General features: G+C 41.1%; 1 protein-coding gene across 2 annotated transcripts in view; it reads left to right on the top strand.

Annotated features, from left to right (window-relative positions):
* Positions 1-18,225, top strand: part of opcml (opioid binding protein/cell adhesion molecule-like) — a 391,556-nt gene that overhangs the window by 162,941 nt on the left and 210,390 nt on the right. The window contains exon 2 of one of the 2 annotated variants that reach the window (XM_031310910.2): positions 17,715-17,790. In XM_031310910.2, the coding sequence (XP_031166770.1) occupies positions 17,715-17,790 (76 nt within the window). Of the gene's footprint in view, positions 1-17,116; positions 17,791-18,225 lie in introns of those variants that run through there. The other variant, XM_031310909.2, reaches the window with a different exon arrangement.

Here is an 18,225-nt window from a genome sequence, read left to right as displayed (position 1 = left end):
GTTGGGCACTTCCCGTGTTTGGGTTGGATCGCTTTCTCACCTGAAGTGAACCGAACTAGTGAACTTGGAAGCGAACCGAGACCTGAGTTTGGTTGTATGGTCCACACCGGAGTTCCACTCTCGCTTTCACACCACCCCACCACCCCAAACAAATCAGACTATGACAAGAAATGCTCCAGGGTTCGGGTAAAAATGGACCAAACTGCTCACGTGTGAAAGCGACCTTAAAGAGTCAGTTCTGTCTGTCGACAATAGCATGACTCCCCAACTTCACTTTAGTGAAGGTTAACATACAATTAGTTCACTAACTTTGCACATACTTGACACAAATATGAATTATAGTGTTTGTGTTTACATGTGTCCGTAGGTTTCACATCGATTTTATAATACTTATAATTAATAGGGTTTAGTGACTGCAGGTCCTCCGAACAGATCACACACACACACACACACACACACACACACACACACACACACACCACAGTCAAACAGAGCTGTTGCAGGGTGCATCCAAGGTCCAGTGTGAACTTGGCGTGCAGACCCTGACCATTGGCATGCATATGTGTACAGTACAATGCACACAGCTATTTGTAGTTGAAGGTCAAGCTTAAATTCCATGGAACAGTTTAGTACAAATGCAGTTTAGAATGCATTGTAACATGAAAAAGAAAAGGGTAAAAATTAATAAGTAAATAAGCAAATGTGTCACAGGTCATGTGCACTGTACGGTCTCTGCAAGAGCAGTAAGCACACCTATATCAGCAGTATGAACCCCCAGCAGCATTTAAGCTTATCATTTAGGGCTTTTAAAAGAAGGCCTGGGACGTTGTAACAAACGAGTGAGATGGTTGCATACACAGAATTGAATTATATGAATGCCACTTTGTTTTATTTAATGGTGCAAACTCAGTAACAAGCTCTGTGTAATGTCAATGAGATGCGTTTTTTTTTCGATGGAAAGAAAAACAAGTGCACATGTTCTGTCCTGAGGCATTTATGTGTGCAAATAGCTTTTTAATTTCTTTCACCTTTAGAATGTTTCACTCACCCACACATTCTCTAGCACGGTCAGTATCATTCTCGCAACTTCTTCCACATTCTTCCTTTTAGTTCTCATCCTTTTCTCAGCCTCTGACTCAAGCTAGCACAAACTGTTGAGTTCCTGCACAAAGACAATGAAGACAGGATGACCTTTACCCAGAATTGCATTTTACAACACAAAATAGCCATAGTAGATGACTAACCTACCATCTACTTTAACACCAATTTAATTTTTGTATCCTTTTTGTGCTATTGCAAAAGCAAACAACTATGTATTGTGTTAGAAGTAACATTTGTTTCAGAATAGAGACAAACTAAAGGATATGGTTAATACAGGGAAGAATATGGTATCTGGCTTTCAGGGGAACCTGTTAAAGCAACTCAGTCTTCCTGGCTGAGTTAGCTATATAAAAAGCTTGAGACAGAAAGTATCTTTACAATACCTTCAATTGCCAACAATTGGTAAGTTTACCCACAGTAAAGTAATCTGCTCTCATCACAAAGCTAGTTATGGCCAGCAGATAGTATGATTAAACTCCATGAAAGTTGAACTTGCAGTATCAGTACTGCACAAAGTCCTGAGAGTTAGCTACCTTTGAAACTGACATTGTGATGTTACCTGGACTGTGTTTTAGAAAAAAAAAATTATAATAAAACTGAGCTGACTTGTACTCTAACTACATTTATTGTTTTATGTATTAATTAATTAATTTGACAACTTCTTAGCAGTACCAGAGTTAGCTAACTTCTACATACCACAATTAACACGTGCATTGACTGCATATTTCTTTCTTTCTGTGCACTGTATCTTTGCAACACATAATCTCCTAAACATGATTTTTTTTTTTTTAAGATTATTTTTTTGGGCATTTTAGGCCTTTAATTCCACAGGACAGCTTTTTTTTTTTTTTTCTGGCATTTGCCCGAGACAGGGTTATGACATGCAACAAATTCCTCTGGCTGGAATCCAACCAGGGATATAGTTGCAGTATACGGTATTATTATTTTTTACATACACATATGCTAGATGTGAAACAATAGAATCACAGGCAGTGCTTTTAGAATAGCGTGTCTCAAGCAAGTGTGCATTGCAAATAAGGGCTGTCATTAACATTTAGAATATGCAGATGTACATGGGTCAGTTGCTTGCAGCTACCAAGGCGCACCAGCTTAACACTTCTCTCTGCAACATTACAGTTATATAGCTTATATGCCTCGAAATCCAGCATTGAAAAACATTTTTACAAACTTAACAAATCCTTATGGGGGTACATATACTCTGTTAGCACTAACAGATAATTCATCATTCATATCACTTTCGGATTGACTGCCGCTGATGTGGAAATTGGATGATTAACTATCTGAAATTGTGCGTAACCTCTCTTTAAATATTCCCTCATCATGTAGATATTTTTCCCAACTTTCCCAAACCGCCATCCATATGTCAGTGTCAAATATGATCTGAGTGGTTGATTCATTCTATCCCAGGGTATTAGTTCCATTTGACTACTATTTGAATGGAAATTGCTCATTCAGATGCATTCACCTTGAAGTGAGCAGCATCCATCTCCGGGACGACAGTTTCTGCCTAAATAAGCATTACTGGGAGCCGCTCCTCTCACTTCAGATTGGACACTGTTATTGTCACCATCTAAATTGTTTATAACCTTAGGGTTAAAGACGGCTATATTTGCGTACATACAAATGAACAATTTAATGTTGATGAGACTGACATTATGGCTGAGATGGCAGCCATGTTGACTCTTTTGTCCCAGATAACCACAGTCTCTGTCTGAGCATCACGATGGGACTGTGTTCAGTTACCAAAGTGACTTCTTACTAATGAAAGTTTGTGTAAATGACCCATAATATTGGCTTTTTTTTTTTTTAAATTATTATTGTTTGTTGAGGAAGGAAGCTGTGATTGTTTACTGAAAAAGCTGTTGTGAACACTGCCAGATCATTCCGCTCTTCATTAGTCTTATCTACACGCTCTAAAACCGAATTAGGCTTTCCCCCCTAGGTAACTGTTAAGATGCCATCACAATGATATCATTATCCAAACCATTTACAGAGCAACTATCCTAGATTTGATTCTATCCAGATTGATGTGGGCTACATAAACAAATTAAATTTTTACCGACGTTGAAAGAAAGTTTAAATATAATACTGCAAAGATAATATGAAAGACATCCCATTTCTTCTCTTTTTTTCTTAACTCAGTTTAAAAAGAGACCTATTGTGCTTTTCTGTATTTTCTGTCATCTTCAATTACATTTTATTCATAGTATCAAATCATAACAAGACACTTTACAGATAGAGTAGGTCTAGACCACACTCTATAATTTAAAAAGACTCAACAATTCCAACAATTCCCCCAAGAGCAAGCATTTAGTACGACAGTGGCGAGGAAACACTTTATTTTAGACAGAAACCTTGGACAGACCCAGGACACAGAGACACTGATATATACAGATATGGAGAAATATGATTCATTATAACTAGGGCTGTCAATCGATTAAAAAAATTAATCTAATTAATTACAGACTCTGTGATTAATTAATCGAAATTAATTGCATACATAATTAACGGTGCCTGAACCGATACTTTTTAAGAAAGTAAAAAAAGAAAAGAAAACAAAGGGTACTAAACAACAGTTGGTGACATTAAAGAACGGCTTGTTTATTGCTAAGGCCATATGGTCAAAATTAAATGATTTAATAATAATGTATAACAATAACAATAACTTATTTCACTAGTAAATTGCTGTTGAACGACAAAAACAACCACCAAGGACATTTACAATAACTTCAAATGCACCACGAAGCTGTAGTTTACCAGTTTCATTGAACTGTCAAGTCTGTGTTGTTTTTCCGATGGCAGCTCAGCAGCTGCAGATTTTTACATCCCGCTGTTGAGTCCCAGTCCTCTACAGTAAAACACAGTCACACTTTACACCGTTCAGCGTTAGCTGTCAGCATTGTAACCGTGTTTAACCAGCTACTAGCTAGCGGTAGGCTAACGTTAGCTGCTGTCGAGTATAGTGTTAACTAGCTAGCGGTAGGCTAACGTTAGCTGCTGTCGAGTATAGTGTTAACTAGCTAGCGGTAGGCTAACGTTAGCTGCTGTCGAGTATAGTGTTAACTAGCTAGCGGTAGGCTAACGTTAGCTGCTGTCGAGTATAGTGTTAACTAGCTAGCGGTAGGGTAACGTTAGCTGCTGTCGAGTATAGTGTTAACTAGCTAGCGGTAGGCTAACGTTAGCTGCTGTCGAGTATAGTGTTAACTAGCTAGCGGTAGGCTAACGTTAGCTGCTGTCGAGTATAGTGTTAACTAGCTAGCGGTAGGCTAACGTTAGCTGCTGTCGAGTATAGTGTTAACTAGCTAGCGGTAGGCTAACGTTAGCTGCTGTCGAGTATAGTGTTAACTAGCTAGCGGTAGGCTAACGTTAGCTGCTGTCGAGTATAGTGTTAACTAGCTAGCGGTAGGCTAACGTTAGCTGCTGTCGAGTATAGTGTTAACTAGCGTCACATGCAGTGGTGTTTGTGTTACCTGTATCGTCTTCAGAGCATCAGAGAGAAGAGCAGACATATCAGTGGCTCCAGATTTCGGTAGCCAGGGTTGGCAGGAAGAAGATTTTTACAAGTAAATGTTCCAGTTAATGATCCAGGCAGCACATTCTCGTCTCCCTCCTTCATTTTACAGTCCAATGGTGGCTAGAACGGCTCCGGGTCAAACGTCAATATGGAATGGATTAATCTGCGTTAATCTGCATTATTTTTTTTAACGCGTTATTTTTTCTCAGATTAATTAATCGAAATTAACGCGTTATTTTGACAGCCCTAATAATAATCATAGCAGTTGGTATGATGAACAGTGGCAATTATAGTAACAATAAAGATAATGGAACTATGACTAGAAATAATAGTTGTAACAGTTCAGGGCGGGGCAGAACATAGTGGGCGTAGCAGGGCACAGTAGGGCATAGCATGGCATAGTAGGGCGTAGCAGGGCATAGTAGGGCATAGCAGGGCATTGAGCAGGACCACGGCAGGCAGCTGCAACCATGATTTAGGTGCCACCCCAATACAAGGAAAACTGCGAGGCATATCAATAATGTAAACATTTTTGTAATGTTGAGCACGCCCAAAGCTTCAAATAATGAAGTAAGCATATTTAAAATAAATCCCTGTGAGCCAAAACCTCAGATTTCCCACTGTCCTGAACGCTCCGGTTTCAACAGTTTTTTTTTTCTACTCTCGGCTGCGCATGATGTCATACCCAGCCGGGTTTCCATACATGACCATCTGCTCCAGGCAGGTAGCTACTGCAGCGTTTACATTACATACAGGTAATGACGTCAGGGAACGATGTAGTCTAGGCTACTGATTATTTTCTACCCAATTTCAGGTCACATTTCTGCTGGAAGATGTCCGATTTTGTCGGTGATTTTTGACAGCAGAAAGTACAGCTGTATACTCCGTTACAGTCCAGTGCTAACTACATGAAGCTACGTACTAACGTCATGGAAAGCTATTATCTTGGCTGCCGATGTTAATTTTTCTCCCAATTAAGTACACATTTCTGCTGGAATATGTCGGTTTGTATAATATTTGGTTTAGAAGCCTTTATTGGTTATTTTTTTACGGTACAAGATCTCGCTATATACTCCGTTGCAGTCAGTCTCTACGGACTGTAACGTTACAGAGGCAGCGACAGCAGAGCACAGATATGGAGACTTCCAGAGATGAGTAAACGTCGACCAATCAGAGCACACTGGGCTTTATCGGGAGGGGGGCTTAAAGAGACAGGCACTCCAACAGAGCATCTCAGACAGAGGGGGAATACAGGTATATAATAGGTGTCCTTTTAGAATATGCTAGCATGGCTAGCACACACACCCACACACACACACACACACACACACACTGTTGTTGTGGCCTTTGATATTTTCTCATAGAGGCTGGATGCCTTAAAACAAGAGGATTTAACTTTCAAGCAGCGTTCATGTCCATTACTCGTAGTCAAGAGAGCTGCTAAGAATGGTTGAAATATTGACAGATTGGATAGTTTTATAAATTGAAGGCATTTGACGATACTGTAAGACTTCTACTAACATGTTTCATATCAATGCCGTCTTTGTGCCCACACATTTAATTCCGACACACAGACTAGTAGTGCTACAGAGGTCCGTGGAGTAGCCTCTGATAGTGTATCAGCAGATCTGCTGAGCACGCGTCTGCTGGGAGCATAGAGAATATTACACCTATTGATAACACAGGATTTCTGAACATTCAAATCTTTTAAAGGTACCAGCTTCTTAAATAATTCATGCCGTCACACCGTGCATACATTGACTGATTTTTCAACACATCCCGCAGCATTAGCAGAGAGGGAGAGAACTGGGGAGGGCTGGAAGTGGATCAGATGTGACAAAGACCAGCACACTTCCTTGAAAGCAAAGAAAGACCAACCCTGCATTTCAAAGGCTGGCGACAGACATAAACAACAGCCTTTTGTTCCACATGCTGTGACTGCAGCTAAGGTGTCTGATTAAAGCTGTCTGATAACTCAAGACTGAGACAGACGCAGTTACCTCAGATCAAAGTTGGAATCATGTGCAGCTCCCCATGCCAGGAGCACTTAAGCCCTACACAGTATAAAGCAGAGGTGAATGAAGTTGCTATTTGATAAAAATAAAAAAATAAACACATTTTCAGATAAGCAATAAGTCTGTTGTCACAGAGAAAACACTGTCGGTCCTGCACTTCAGGCAATTCAAATTAAATAAGAAAGCAGGTTTTTGTTTCTAACTGATCAGGTCTCCAAATGTTTCTGAAGTTACCATTTGGTAATACAATAATCAAATGCCCACATGTACGCTGAAAGTTTGTTTAGTTGCTGTAATTGTTCCTCTGGTTCATACTGGACACAACTTTAACTTTTTTTCAGTGTGCGTGTTGGGGGACAAAATCCACTGTCCTCTGTTCAAAAGTGCATTCCAAAGTTTAGAAAAAAAACTAATGAGGCTTCAACAGTCTGAGTTAGACAAATCAAAGGGATATACTAATTGGATACTCCAAAGTTGAAATTTTGGCAGCCCTGAAAATCTCGCTTTGTGTTACAATGCCTCTGCCAGGGCTCAGTAACAAGAAACACTGTCTGTTAAAGAGGGAATTTTTGATAAAAAGACATTAATTTGTAAGATCTGCACTTGTTTTGACTAAGTTAGACTGCTAAAACATCATTTTATCCTCAGCTGCACTTTAGAATGATTTTTTAACACATAATGAGGACTGTGGACTGTGTTCCCCATCACACACATTGCAGCCCTGGGGTGCGATCATCGAAGGCTTGTATCATGTGGACGCACCGACAGTGTTGTTGTCATTACTTAGAATTCAACATGGGGGCGACAGAGACTACACACTGTAGCTTTAACTAAGGTCACTTACGTAAAGTACTTCACTTACGTACGTAACTTAAGTAGTGTAACAACTGTATTTTTGTATTCCTTATATTATTCCATTCCTAAATATAAACAAGTAGTTTAAAGTGCACCAGTAGCTGGTACGAGGGTGTGTCTTGTACTGTAAACAGGGACAAAATCCATTTCCCTCAAAACGTAATTGAGAAAGCAATGTAGTTGTATGGGAACACAATTCAATTAGGAGACAGGGTTGCACATTGCAGTTGCAATAAGAGAGGATCTCTTTGTGGCCAGTATGGACCCAAAGGACAATTACAGCGACCCAACCAACTTTCGATGCACATGGTGGAATTTGAGTATTGTATTAAGATGCACTTGAAAAGAAATGTTAGCCTGTTTTGTTTTTATCATTCTATTTTACCTATTGTGCTGGTCAATATTGCCAAATCATACCAAAATCCAGAAAACAACATGATGTTGATGAGTTGTTCTTCTGTTTCCATCATCAGGACTTGCTGTGACTGACCTGCAGTACTTACTCTACTCTTGGTGTTATCTAGGGACAAACAGAGTTAACCATTTAGTTGTTGAATGGTTGCAGGAGATTTTCCTTGCAGCAGGAAATGGTGCATTTGAGGGGAGGTTTGCCAGAATGAGAGCTCCTGTGTGTTTTGTTTTACCATCAAAAGAATATGTGGTAGTTGAATATTCACATTGTCAAATTAGATTTATTTTTGGTAAGATGAATTTTGTTGGAGAAAATTATTCTACTGATGTTAATAATTTATGGTAATTATGTTTATTTTATAGTTCAAAATGTCCTAATTTTGTTTAGATGAGGGACTACACTGTACTGCTAATTGATTATGCTGGCAGAGTGATGCACTTTGAGTCAGTGTAAGTGGATGTATCATGTTTGTTGGCAGAGTCAGGCCCAGCGCCAGGATCAAGGGACTGAGGGGGCAGTTACAGTTGGAGAGGGGGCAAATCATTGTTTAATACTAAAACTAGGTTCTAACCGTGTTATGCCAATTTCGTCATTTCTTTTTTGATCCTGCATGTGGTAATATAGTGGTGTTTTGACTAGATGCGGACAATTCCCTAGTGCATCATGGCCATAATATGAAATAGGAATATTTAGGGCAGATTGCATATATTAATATTAATATATTAATTATATATATATATATATATATATATATATATATATATATATCGTGGCCTGGTTAGCTCACCTGGCAGAGTGGGTGCCCATATATAGATTTATATAGATTTTGATATATATATATATATATATATATATATATATATATATTGTCGCACAACTTAGAGATCGGAGCACTCAGAACGCACAGTAGGTCTGTAAGACACAAACTAGAATAGAATAGAATCTATGAATAAGTCTAACCAATGAGAGATGACTGCTTAACTCAACAAAAAAGCATAAAAAGATGATCAGATGGTCTCTCTCTCTCTCTCTCTCTCTCTCTCTCTCTCTCTCTCTCTCTCTCTCTCTCTCTCTCTCTCTCTCTCTCTCTCACTTGTTGATCCAAACTTCATTGTTTCCATTCTGTGGGTTGCTACAATGGAAGAAAATTAACTAAGGCAGAAAGTTCTATTTACAACAAAAACCAAGCAAGGCTGAACCAATGTGATGGACAGTCTCTGTCTATCTCTCATCCACTCCATTCAGTACTAGTGACAGTGCCACGCGGCCCTATGCAAATAGCTAAGAAAAACCAGGATTACATTGTCATAGTGGAAAAATAAAGATATGCGATTGGTGATGGATCGACAGCTGTTTTTAACAGCACCGACTGATGTATGTTAACTTCAACATGTACCAAACATATCCCCACACTTACCAGTTCATTTATTTGAATACATTTTCCCGTGTGATGTGTCTGATTCCTGCCGTTGCCACAAACAAGTTCTTTCTCATTTCAAAACATTTCACAAAACTTGGGCTGACCTCAGAAACCCAGCCACTCATGAATAAGTTGCATAACACTGTTTGTGTGCCAGTGGAATCTGAGCTTCTGCAGATGACTGAATCCATTGAGTGAGTGCTCTTTATTCAGTCTACCCATGTTTTTGCTTGGGTATTAGCTTGCTTTGGTCAGAGGCCGGCCCATTGTCTGCTAGCTCGGCCCATCCTTGCATGATATGAATGAAGATTAGCATGGAGTGTTTGAATAAACCACCCTGGGTCCGGTGCTAATGCGTCGCAGCAGGAAATTATGTGAATGTCACTGCATGTATAAGTGAAATAAATGAGAAACACAATATGCAAGGAAGAGCTGGGCTGTATATGGCTGCAACCAATCAAACAGACAATGATTTAAGTGAAATGGCTTTGTTCATTAGAGCATGTTAAAATCAATATGTCTAAATCCTATTTTAGAGCATGGGTAGTTGATCTAGGCCACATAGTTTAGCTTTCTTCTTTTGCTCTCCCTCTATTCTTGTTTGTGTGATACATCAGGAGTGATTCATGTGGGCCATGCAACCAACAATGCCATTCTAATTTGTCATTTCTGCATGCTTGGCAGCTGCTCAGTGGTGGAGCTTTGGCAAGGTCACTGGATGTACCTGACCCCGCTGTAAGGCAGCACAATGAGGGTCAACAACGTAATGCACATGACATGGATTCAAATGGATTGCAGTCTTATTTTATCCTCCAAACACCACTGTGCAGAAGTGATTGCTGAAAATACTGCAGATATCTCTTCCTTCTTTCTACTTGATGGTGTTATTAAATGGTCTTTATCCTCACAGTGAATTTATAGCAGATGCCGCCTCACTGAGGGGGGCGTGTCTGTGAACGAGGGCCCTCAGCCCACCCCCTCTCTGTACCCTTGACTCCAATTAAGACCACATATCTTAGATTTTGCTGAGGTCAGGGAGGGATTTTAATTTAAAAACCATTAAGACATGCACATAGTCAGGACTTGTGTTGCATCCCGGGCTGATATCATTTTAATTAAGTCTTATCTTTACCCAATTTCTCCGGCACAAGACATCATCATAATTCTTCAAAAACAACCTCCGAATAAACTGCTGCTCATATTTTACAACAAGTAATGACCTGCGAACATCAGGCTTTTTCTTAATGTAATGCCTAATAATTCAAGATTCAAGATACTTTATAGTCATTGTATGAACACAACAAAATTAAGTTGGTGGCAATCAGTACAGCAGCAGTTAATACTGTACTGTACAAATTTAATTCAGGGTAACTATGGTATTTAGCTGCTGCCTTGAAATGGTGGGAACAGAAGAAATGGGATAAACACACAGGAGAGTGTGGATAATATATGTTATTGTTGAATGAATGACACCCCAAAGTCCACTACCATTCTAGTGAAGTTTTTGTGTTCTACCATTGCAACTACAAGAAAGTGGGCTATGAAATCTTAAGAAAGCCTAACACATGCTAAGAGGTCATTTTCTTTTTGGCACTGCATTGTGCACTGCACCTTGCAAAGAAAAATACTTTTATTATGAAGTCAATTGTACGTGAGACAGGATTGATGAACACACAACAGAACGCAGACTCTAGCCTGCAAATACCACAAATGCTTTCATCCTGCACAAACATTTGATACCAGACAAGAACAATGCCATATGCCACCTGTATCTTTCCCAGTGATACACATCCAAAGCCTTCAGTGCATTGTCATTTGTTGCCCCCCATCCAATATCTCAACGCTGTGCCAAATTGATGTTAAGGTAAAGAAATGATCTTGTTTGGTCTTCTCATGAGACTCAAAAGCTGTCTCAGTAATTGTGAGTGCTGCTATTAGATGCACTAAAAAGTGCCACTCACTTCCCCAGTGGCCAGCATCCCCTCCATGCATATAGATATAGACTGGGAGAAGCAGCGCAGCAGCACATCAGTAAACAAAGCCAATCTGGTTTGGTGGAGTTCAGACCCCCCTTATCGCAAAGGTCACTTTCCTCCTCACCCTAACCACCAAACAAACACATGAACTGAAAATAAAGTAAATTACCTATCAACCATCTATTAAGTTTGTATAAAGTGACACCTTACAAAAGCTTTATGTGCCATTGACTGAGATTCCTGCGTGTCTTCAGACACGCAGGAATCTCAGTCAATGGCACATAAAGCCTCATAAAGCTTTGTGAACCATTTTCTTAATTTCTTTTAGCCCACTAGATGGCGCTCTCTGTTCAACAAAGGGTTGAAAAGCACACTGCATTGTCATTCCTCGAGCCTTTATTTCCCTTTAAACCAAGAGCGCCATCTAGTGGGCTCAGAAAATAAAGGAAATGGTTCACAAAGCTTTATGACGCTTCATTTGGCTGTCCCAACATTTGTTCAACATACTTCATGTCATTTTGAGGGTCCGTGACTTGAAAACAAATGTGTGTTTTTTTTCTAAGTGAATGAATTTCATTTCAATCTACAGCATGTCACTTCTCTTTGTGAATTCTAACAGGGAACATACAGCTGATGGACACACTGATCTATAGGCTGAATCTTTGCTTATGACTCACTGGGTACTATGGGCTACGATTGGCTGTTTATCACATACAGGGTGGTTACGTGATTTGGGATGGTGATGTGAGGGTGACAGCACAGAGTTGTACCCACATGGCTGGGGGAGCCGTGGCAAAAAAGAGCTACTAACTCCCCGTTCCTCCCCGAAAATTTGCAATATCTATAGTTTTTTCTGTGATGGAATAAAACCTGATATTCCAAAAACATACAAGCTATCAGGGCCCTGGGGCAGTCACATGCTTTGTTTGGTTGGAAACCTAGCACTGGCTGCACACTGGCTGATGTTAAGGATACCTGAGAAGACCTCCACTGATATTTAAAATTTGTAGTTTTATTACATAGAGACCCAAAGCAAGATGATATTTTCCCAAGGTCTGTGTCATTCAATAAGTAAAATTCTAAAGAGGGCTGATGTTTTCCCCACACAGCACATAATCTGAAACTAGACTAAAAGTGTTAAAGGGTTACGTTTTTGGAGTTTATTTTCTAACTGAGACTACAGCTTGTGTTTAGAGGTAAAGGTACTCTTTGGCGGTGTTATATTTGTAAGTGCATTTCTCAAAACAATTCGTACAAATAACAAAACACTATGGATTACCTGCAAAAGCCAGTCTCTTGCTCAAAATCCTTAGTTCATCTCTCAAAAGTAAATATCTGTGTCAATGAACATGTCAGTGCCGTCAGAATGACAAGTCTTTGTGTCATTGTGTATGGAAAAGACAGTCAAATTGCTTAGTCATGTTGTCAATATAACTGTACTCTGGAGGGATGTTCTGATGTAAACTATGGCTAAAGTTTTGATGACAATTATTGTACATTGTAGGTTACACCTTAGTGTATGTGGGAGTTTGATTGCTGGACAAGATTCACATTTACGCTTTTACTGTTTGTACTGTAATTTGTTGACAGACCATGTCATTGCGATACAGAAAGGAAAAGACAGCACTGCATAGCACAAAGAAACAAAAAGAAAGAAATGTGAACAGAGGACATCTCCTTAGGGAAAACTGTACATGCAGTGCTGTAGGAATTACAGTGCAGTCTTCCTACACCTCCTGATGTTCATTGTAACATTGTGTTGTGCTCTGGCTATATATATACTTGCCAGTTGATGGTTCGTGAGATGCACCTTTGTTAAAGAAAGTCAAGATTCACCTGGGAGCAATTTACCAATTCAGGACAGATTTAGAAAAAAAGTCTAATGGAAATGTATAGAAATATGCTTGACATATTATGACAACGTGTTCAACTATTTTGCATGTAAAGACTTATGCTATGAACTAATGGCTAAATGTTGTGGGGGTGAGACTATTCAACACAGACCCATTATAATACATGTTGATCAACATGACATAAGCAATTGATAATGTAGGAAACAGCAGAGAATTGTACATAATCATTTGCATGGATGTACCAAAGCATTTGCAGCTTGTTCAAAGATACGAGAAACTGCTTTCTTGATGTGCACAATTGACACAATGATGTGAAGATTGAACAGGTAGTTTTGAGAATTTCAATTCTGATCTGAGAAATGTACCAAAGCGACTGAGAAAAACTGTAACTAAAGAGTCAACGAACCCTGAATCAGCTGATTAGTTTAGGAAAGAGAGGAGAAACATTTAGAAGTCTTCCTGAAAGAAGTTACGCTGAGCTTCATTTAAGTGCTTTCCAAGTAAGTGCAAACATCCCTAGGACGATCTTGTTTGTAGAAAGGGAGACATTAGGACATTGGCAAATGGGTGTGATTCACATTTTCATGTTGTGTTGAGAGTTGTCAACATCATTGGCTGTATGGGATTGCTACTTTTTCGAACTTGTACTTTACAGTAGGAAGCCTACAGGTTTAAAGTGAACAGTTAACAGTCTACCACATGATAACAATCCATTGCAGAGAAGTTCTTTTTGTTATCTCACCGGATGTCTATACAGTGAACAAGGCTGTTACAATGTTTGTACTTAATGCCTTTTTCTCTGAAGAGATAATGAAATATATAGGGATCAGTGTTGGGGAAGTTACTTTTAAAAAGTAGTGTTTACTCGTTAAGGCCTTTTTATGCTTCTGTGTAGAATCAACGGCGTACCCCCGCAGACCCCTCTGCGTCTACGCCAGGCCCTACGCCATAGCCTGACGTCACCTCTCGAAAAATGTAACTACACGTCGCGGCCACGCACGTCGCTCGGCCGTGGTTTGGTAGCATTCCATTTCCCCCGACTCATTTCCTGGTTCTCCTTCTCCATAATCAACATGAAATCAAGGAGAGGGTTAACTTTTCTTGCTCCAGATTTCCCACCGTGGTCAGAAAGAACAGGGGAGACTCTTTGTTTCTCTCACTATGACTCGAGTCGGCACTCGCTCCGGAGCTAATCGCCGTCACTCTCTCACTGATCCCTTGCTCTATCACACACTCCCCCCCCCCCACACACACACACACACACACACACCGGCTCGATGCATACACCAGCACACAAATATAAGCATCAGGCCACTTACGTAGGCTATGGAGAAAGCTCTGCGTGGAGCCTGCGCAGAACCGTAAAACAGCCTTTACTCGTTACTTCTTAAAGAAGTAATCCGTTACTTGACTTAGTTACCCCCTATGGAAAGTAACTTTTTACTTTACTCGTTACTTTTACGTTACTTTTAAAAGCAGGCGTCTCTGGCAGAGACTGAAGTTAATTTTACGAAAAACTATCTTTGACCATAAAGCCAATCTCTGGTTTATCAGTGAAGTGTCTGAACTACCCTGCAGGCTGGATTCTCTCCTGAGAGTGACGGCTGATTCATTATGAATGAGTCCAGCGCGGGTTGAATGCACATCAGCAGGTCATCGGCGTTACACGGTGTTAGTGTATGTAATGTCTGTATTGACTTGTACCGGTCGCGCAGCCACGATGGTCCGTGCATTGTCGTAGACACATGCAGCCTTTTTTCTGGAAATCCTTGCGTGTCCGTACAACCGACACAAGTCCACAGCGGTCTGCTGCGTGTATGTATGAGGCTGTCTCCACCGCATCCATCTGTGAGGTTGTCAGCTTTGTGTCTGCCTGGCTCAGAGCGCCGTCCAGCAAAAAGCCACGAAGCTTAAAACGCTCTCAAAAGTTAGCTTTGGCTGCTTCTCGCTTGCCATGATTGCTCTGCTACCAGCCTCTGTCACGTCCCGCGTGGAGCTTGTGAGCGCGCAGCTGAGAAGGCAGTGTCGCTGTCAAATCTGTCCCTGGGAAAAGTAACGTTGCGCCGAATTGAAAAAGGAACTACGTTTCGTTACCAAATTTTCAGTAGTAGCGCGTTACGCTACTTTTTACCCGAAAAAAGTAGTTACGTTTCACTGATAGGGATGTTGTATCGACCACACAATTTAACAAATGTTTAGCTGTCCTTAGCAGCTTGTTTGAAATGTAAATGTACTGTCTGCTGTTGTGTGTGTTTACATGTTTACCCTGCTAAGACAGCACTTGAAAGTGTAACCTATCCATGCAGCATGGAAACTGTATAGATGTTACATAAAAGCAAGACATTTGCAGTAATCAATATGATCTATTTTTGCAGTCACTTTCACTGAAAAACCTCTTTTCTGTAAAAGGAAACACGCCTGTAAGTATTAAAATAACTCTAAGTGAGAGTCGTATTTACTCTATATGGGATTAGTGCTTTAATTCCCAGCCAGAGTTCTGTTTTAACTCCTGAAAAGGTTTAAAAGATCAACTCCTAATGGTCATGAATGTACATGTACACTGAAATTGAGAATTCAGAATGTTGCTGTGTATAACCCGATTCACCATGCATAAGCTGTCCTTGACCTGTTTCATGTCATGGACGCCAAATAAACACCCATTTGTAGATGTGTTGTTGTTATAAGTGCTGACTGAGATAAGAGTGGTGAGTATCAGAACACCAGTCTCACATTGCCAGACCTTCCTCCACAGCGCTGCGGAGGAGGGTCTGGCTAGTCCACACAGCATTCTGGGATGGCAGAAAAACGTGCTCTGGTTTATTGGCATTTCTTTAAACCATTCATACTAAGCTAAGCTGTCTGGATTTACCCTGCAGAGATCTGAGGAGCAGTTAACCATAGTCCTCAGAAATCCACCGGAGTTTAGAACGCCAACACAGAGACAGAGGAAGGTGAGGGACATCCGGCCGGTGGCACCGGAGCAATCCCGGAAGTGGAACGTCGCCGATTTAGACTATCAGAATAGTCTCCCTGATTCATTATCTGTTTGGAATTGTTTCAAGTGAATTCAATTATTGTGAAGTCTTCATTTTGTTGTGTAACCTGCAGGCCTCTGGGTGCTCCCGCTGGTCACCTACTCAGAGCCTCAGTGCTATAAGTGATCCCAATTACTATGAGAGTGGATGTTGTTGACACATCTCCATGTATACTGTGCTGGTTTACACCACTAAATTAAACAGCTATGATCCTCTCACATGCATGGGTGCTCGCTATCATATCAAATGGATCACATGAAATAATATTTATCATGTTGCTAAACAGGAGGGTCTCCTGTAAAGCCCCTTAAGGGCTAACTGGAGGTTGGGGAGCAATACTCAGACTCTTACCAGAACACTGCAGGCTGCACACCATATGGTCCTCGTGGTGGGGTACATGCAAGGGATGCTACCTGGCGATTAAAAGGGAGGGGGGGAGAGAGGGGGAGAGAGAGAGGTAGAGACGGGGGGGAGAGAAAAAGACAGAGAAAGAGAGAAAGAGGGAGAGAGAGAGAGAGGGCGAGAGACAGAAAGAATTAGAGAGGGAGAAAGAGAGAGAGAGAGGGAGAGAGACAGAGAAAGAGACAAAGAGGGACAAAGAGAGAAAGAGAGAGAGAGAGGGAGAGAGACAGAGAAAGAGACAAAGAGGGACAAAGAGAGAGAGAGAGAGAGAGAGAGAGAGAGAGAGAGTGAGAGAGAGAGAGAGAGAGAGAGAGAGAGACAGAGAGAGAGAGACAGAGAAAGAGACAAAGAGAGAGAGAGAGAGAGAGAGAGAGAGAGAGAGAGAGAGAGAGAGAGAGAGAGAGAGAGAGACAGAGAGAGAGAGAGAGAGAGAGAGAGAGAGAGAGAGAGAGAGAGAGAGAGAGAGAGAGAGAGAGAGAGAGAGAGAGAGAGAGAGAGTGAGAGAGAGAGAGAGAGAGAGAGAGAGGACTTTCAGGAGCTAACCTACTTAGAAAAAGACACTGAAGCCTTTTGCTTTGAGTGTAGCCTGCACACTGCAGCTTTACACAGTGTCAAGACGGAGAGAGAGAGGGAGAGAGAGAGAGAGAGAGAGAGAGAAAAAAAACATAGCAGACTCGGCTGATGCATCTCTCCCAGAGCATCCATTTCACGGCGCTCGCAGTTTGAAGCGGAGGAGACGGAGCGCATTTCTCCGACAAACACGGTGCTTTTCTCTCCTCCGAAGTCAGTTTCCTAGAGCGGCTCGCAGGCGGAGAGACACTTTTTTTGCTGCGTTTTTTTCCCCAGACACGGACAGTATTTCATAACAAGCCTGTTTACTTGGAGCAAAAAGCAGCTCGTGCGCAGTTGCATTTGGCGACACTGCGTCTCGTTTTGTGGAGAGGAATCGGCGATCGGCAAGCTCAAGACGCACACGGAATATCCGACGGTTTCAAGTTTTCCTGGAAGTTGCGCAGTGACAGAACATCATGGGAATTTGTGGCTATTTGGCAGTGCCTGGGAAATGCCTTGTCGTCCTCGGACTTAAACTGTTATTCCTTGTACCTGCAGGAGTTCCAGCCAGAAGCGGGGATTCTGTATTAAAGGACAACATCACCGTGAGACAGGGGGACAGCGCCGTCTTAAAGTAAGTCTCTAGCATCATCACATCACTAACAGCATCTCCTCCGGTGCGCAATGGAGACTGACTTCGGCTTTACAGCGTGCGTGTTCCAAACAGTTAACCAAGTGCAATGGTCCAGGAGTTACTAAAGGTCATCATAACCTATGTATAATGTTTTTCATATGAATCATAACTACTGATGTAACTACGGGCATTACGCGCGTATGATGTGCAAGTTGTATGGTGCAGGACTCTGTGTTTAGCCTCCGTGCTCATTGCCCTTGACTGTTATTGATCCGGTTGCTTAATGTCTGGTTGAGGATGCACACCGTTGAGATACTCCCATCCAGCCTTGGGAGGGGTTGTGCACGTATTGATTTGAGTATGTGATACAAATGCAATTATGACTTTATTTAAATTTTTTTTTTTCAGGGTTGTTTTTCTTTTCCATACACCTCA

Source organism: Sander lucioperca, chromosome 13 (assembly GCF_008315115.2).
Source record: "Sander lucioperca isolate FBNREF2018 chromosome 13, SLUC_FBN_1.2, whole genome shotgun sequence".
NCBI classification, from domain to species: Eukaryota; Metazoa; Chordata; class Actinopteri; order Perciformes; family Percidae; genus Sander; species Sander lucioperca.
The sequence above is the reverse complement of the archived record's forward strand: the minus strand, read 5'-3'. Positions and strand labels throughout refer to the sequence as shown.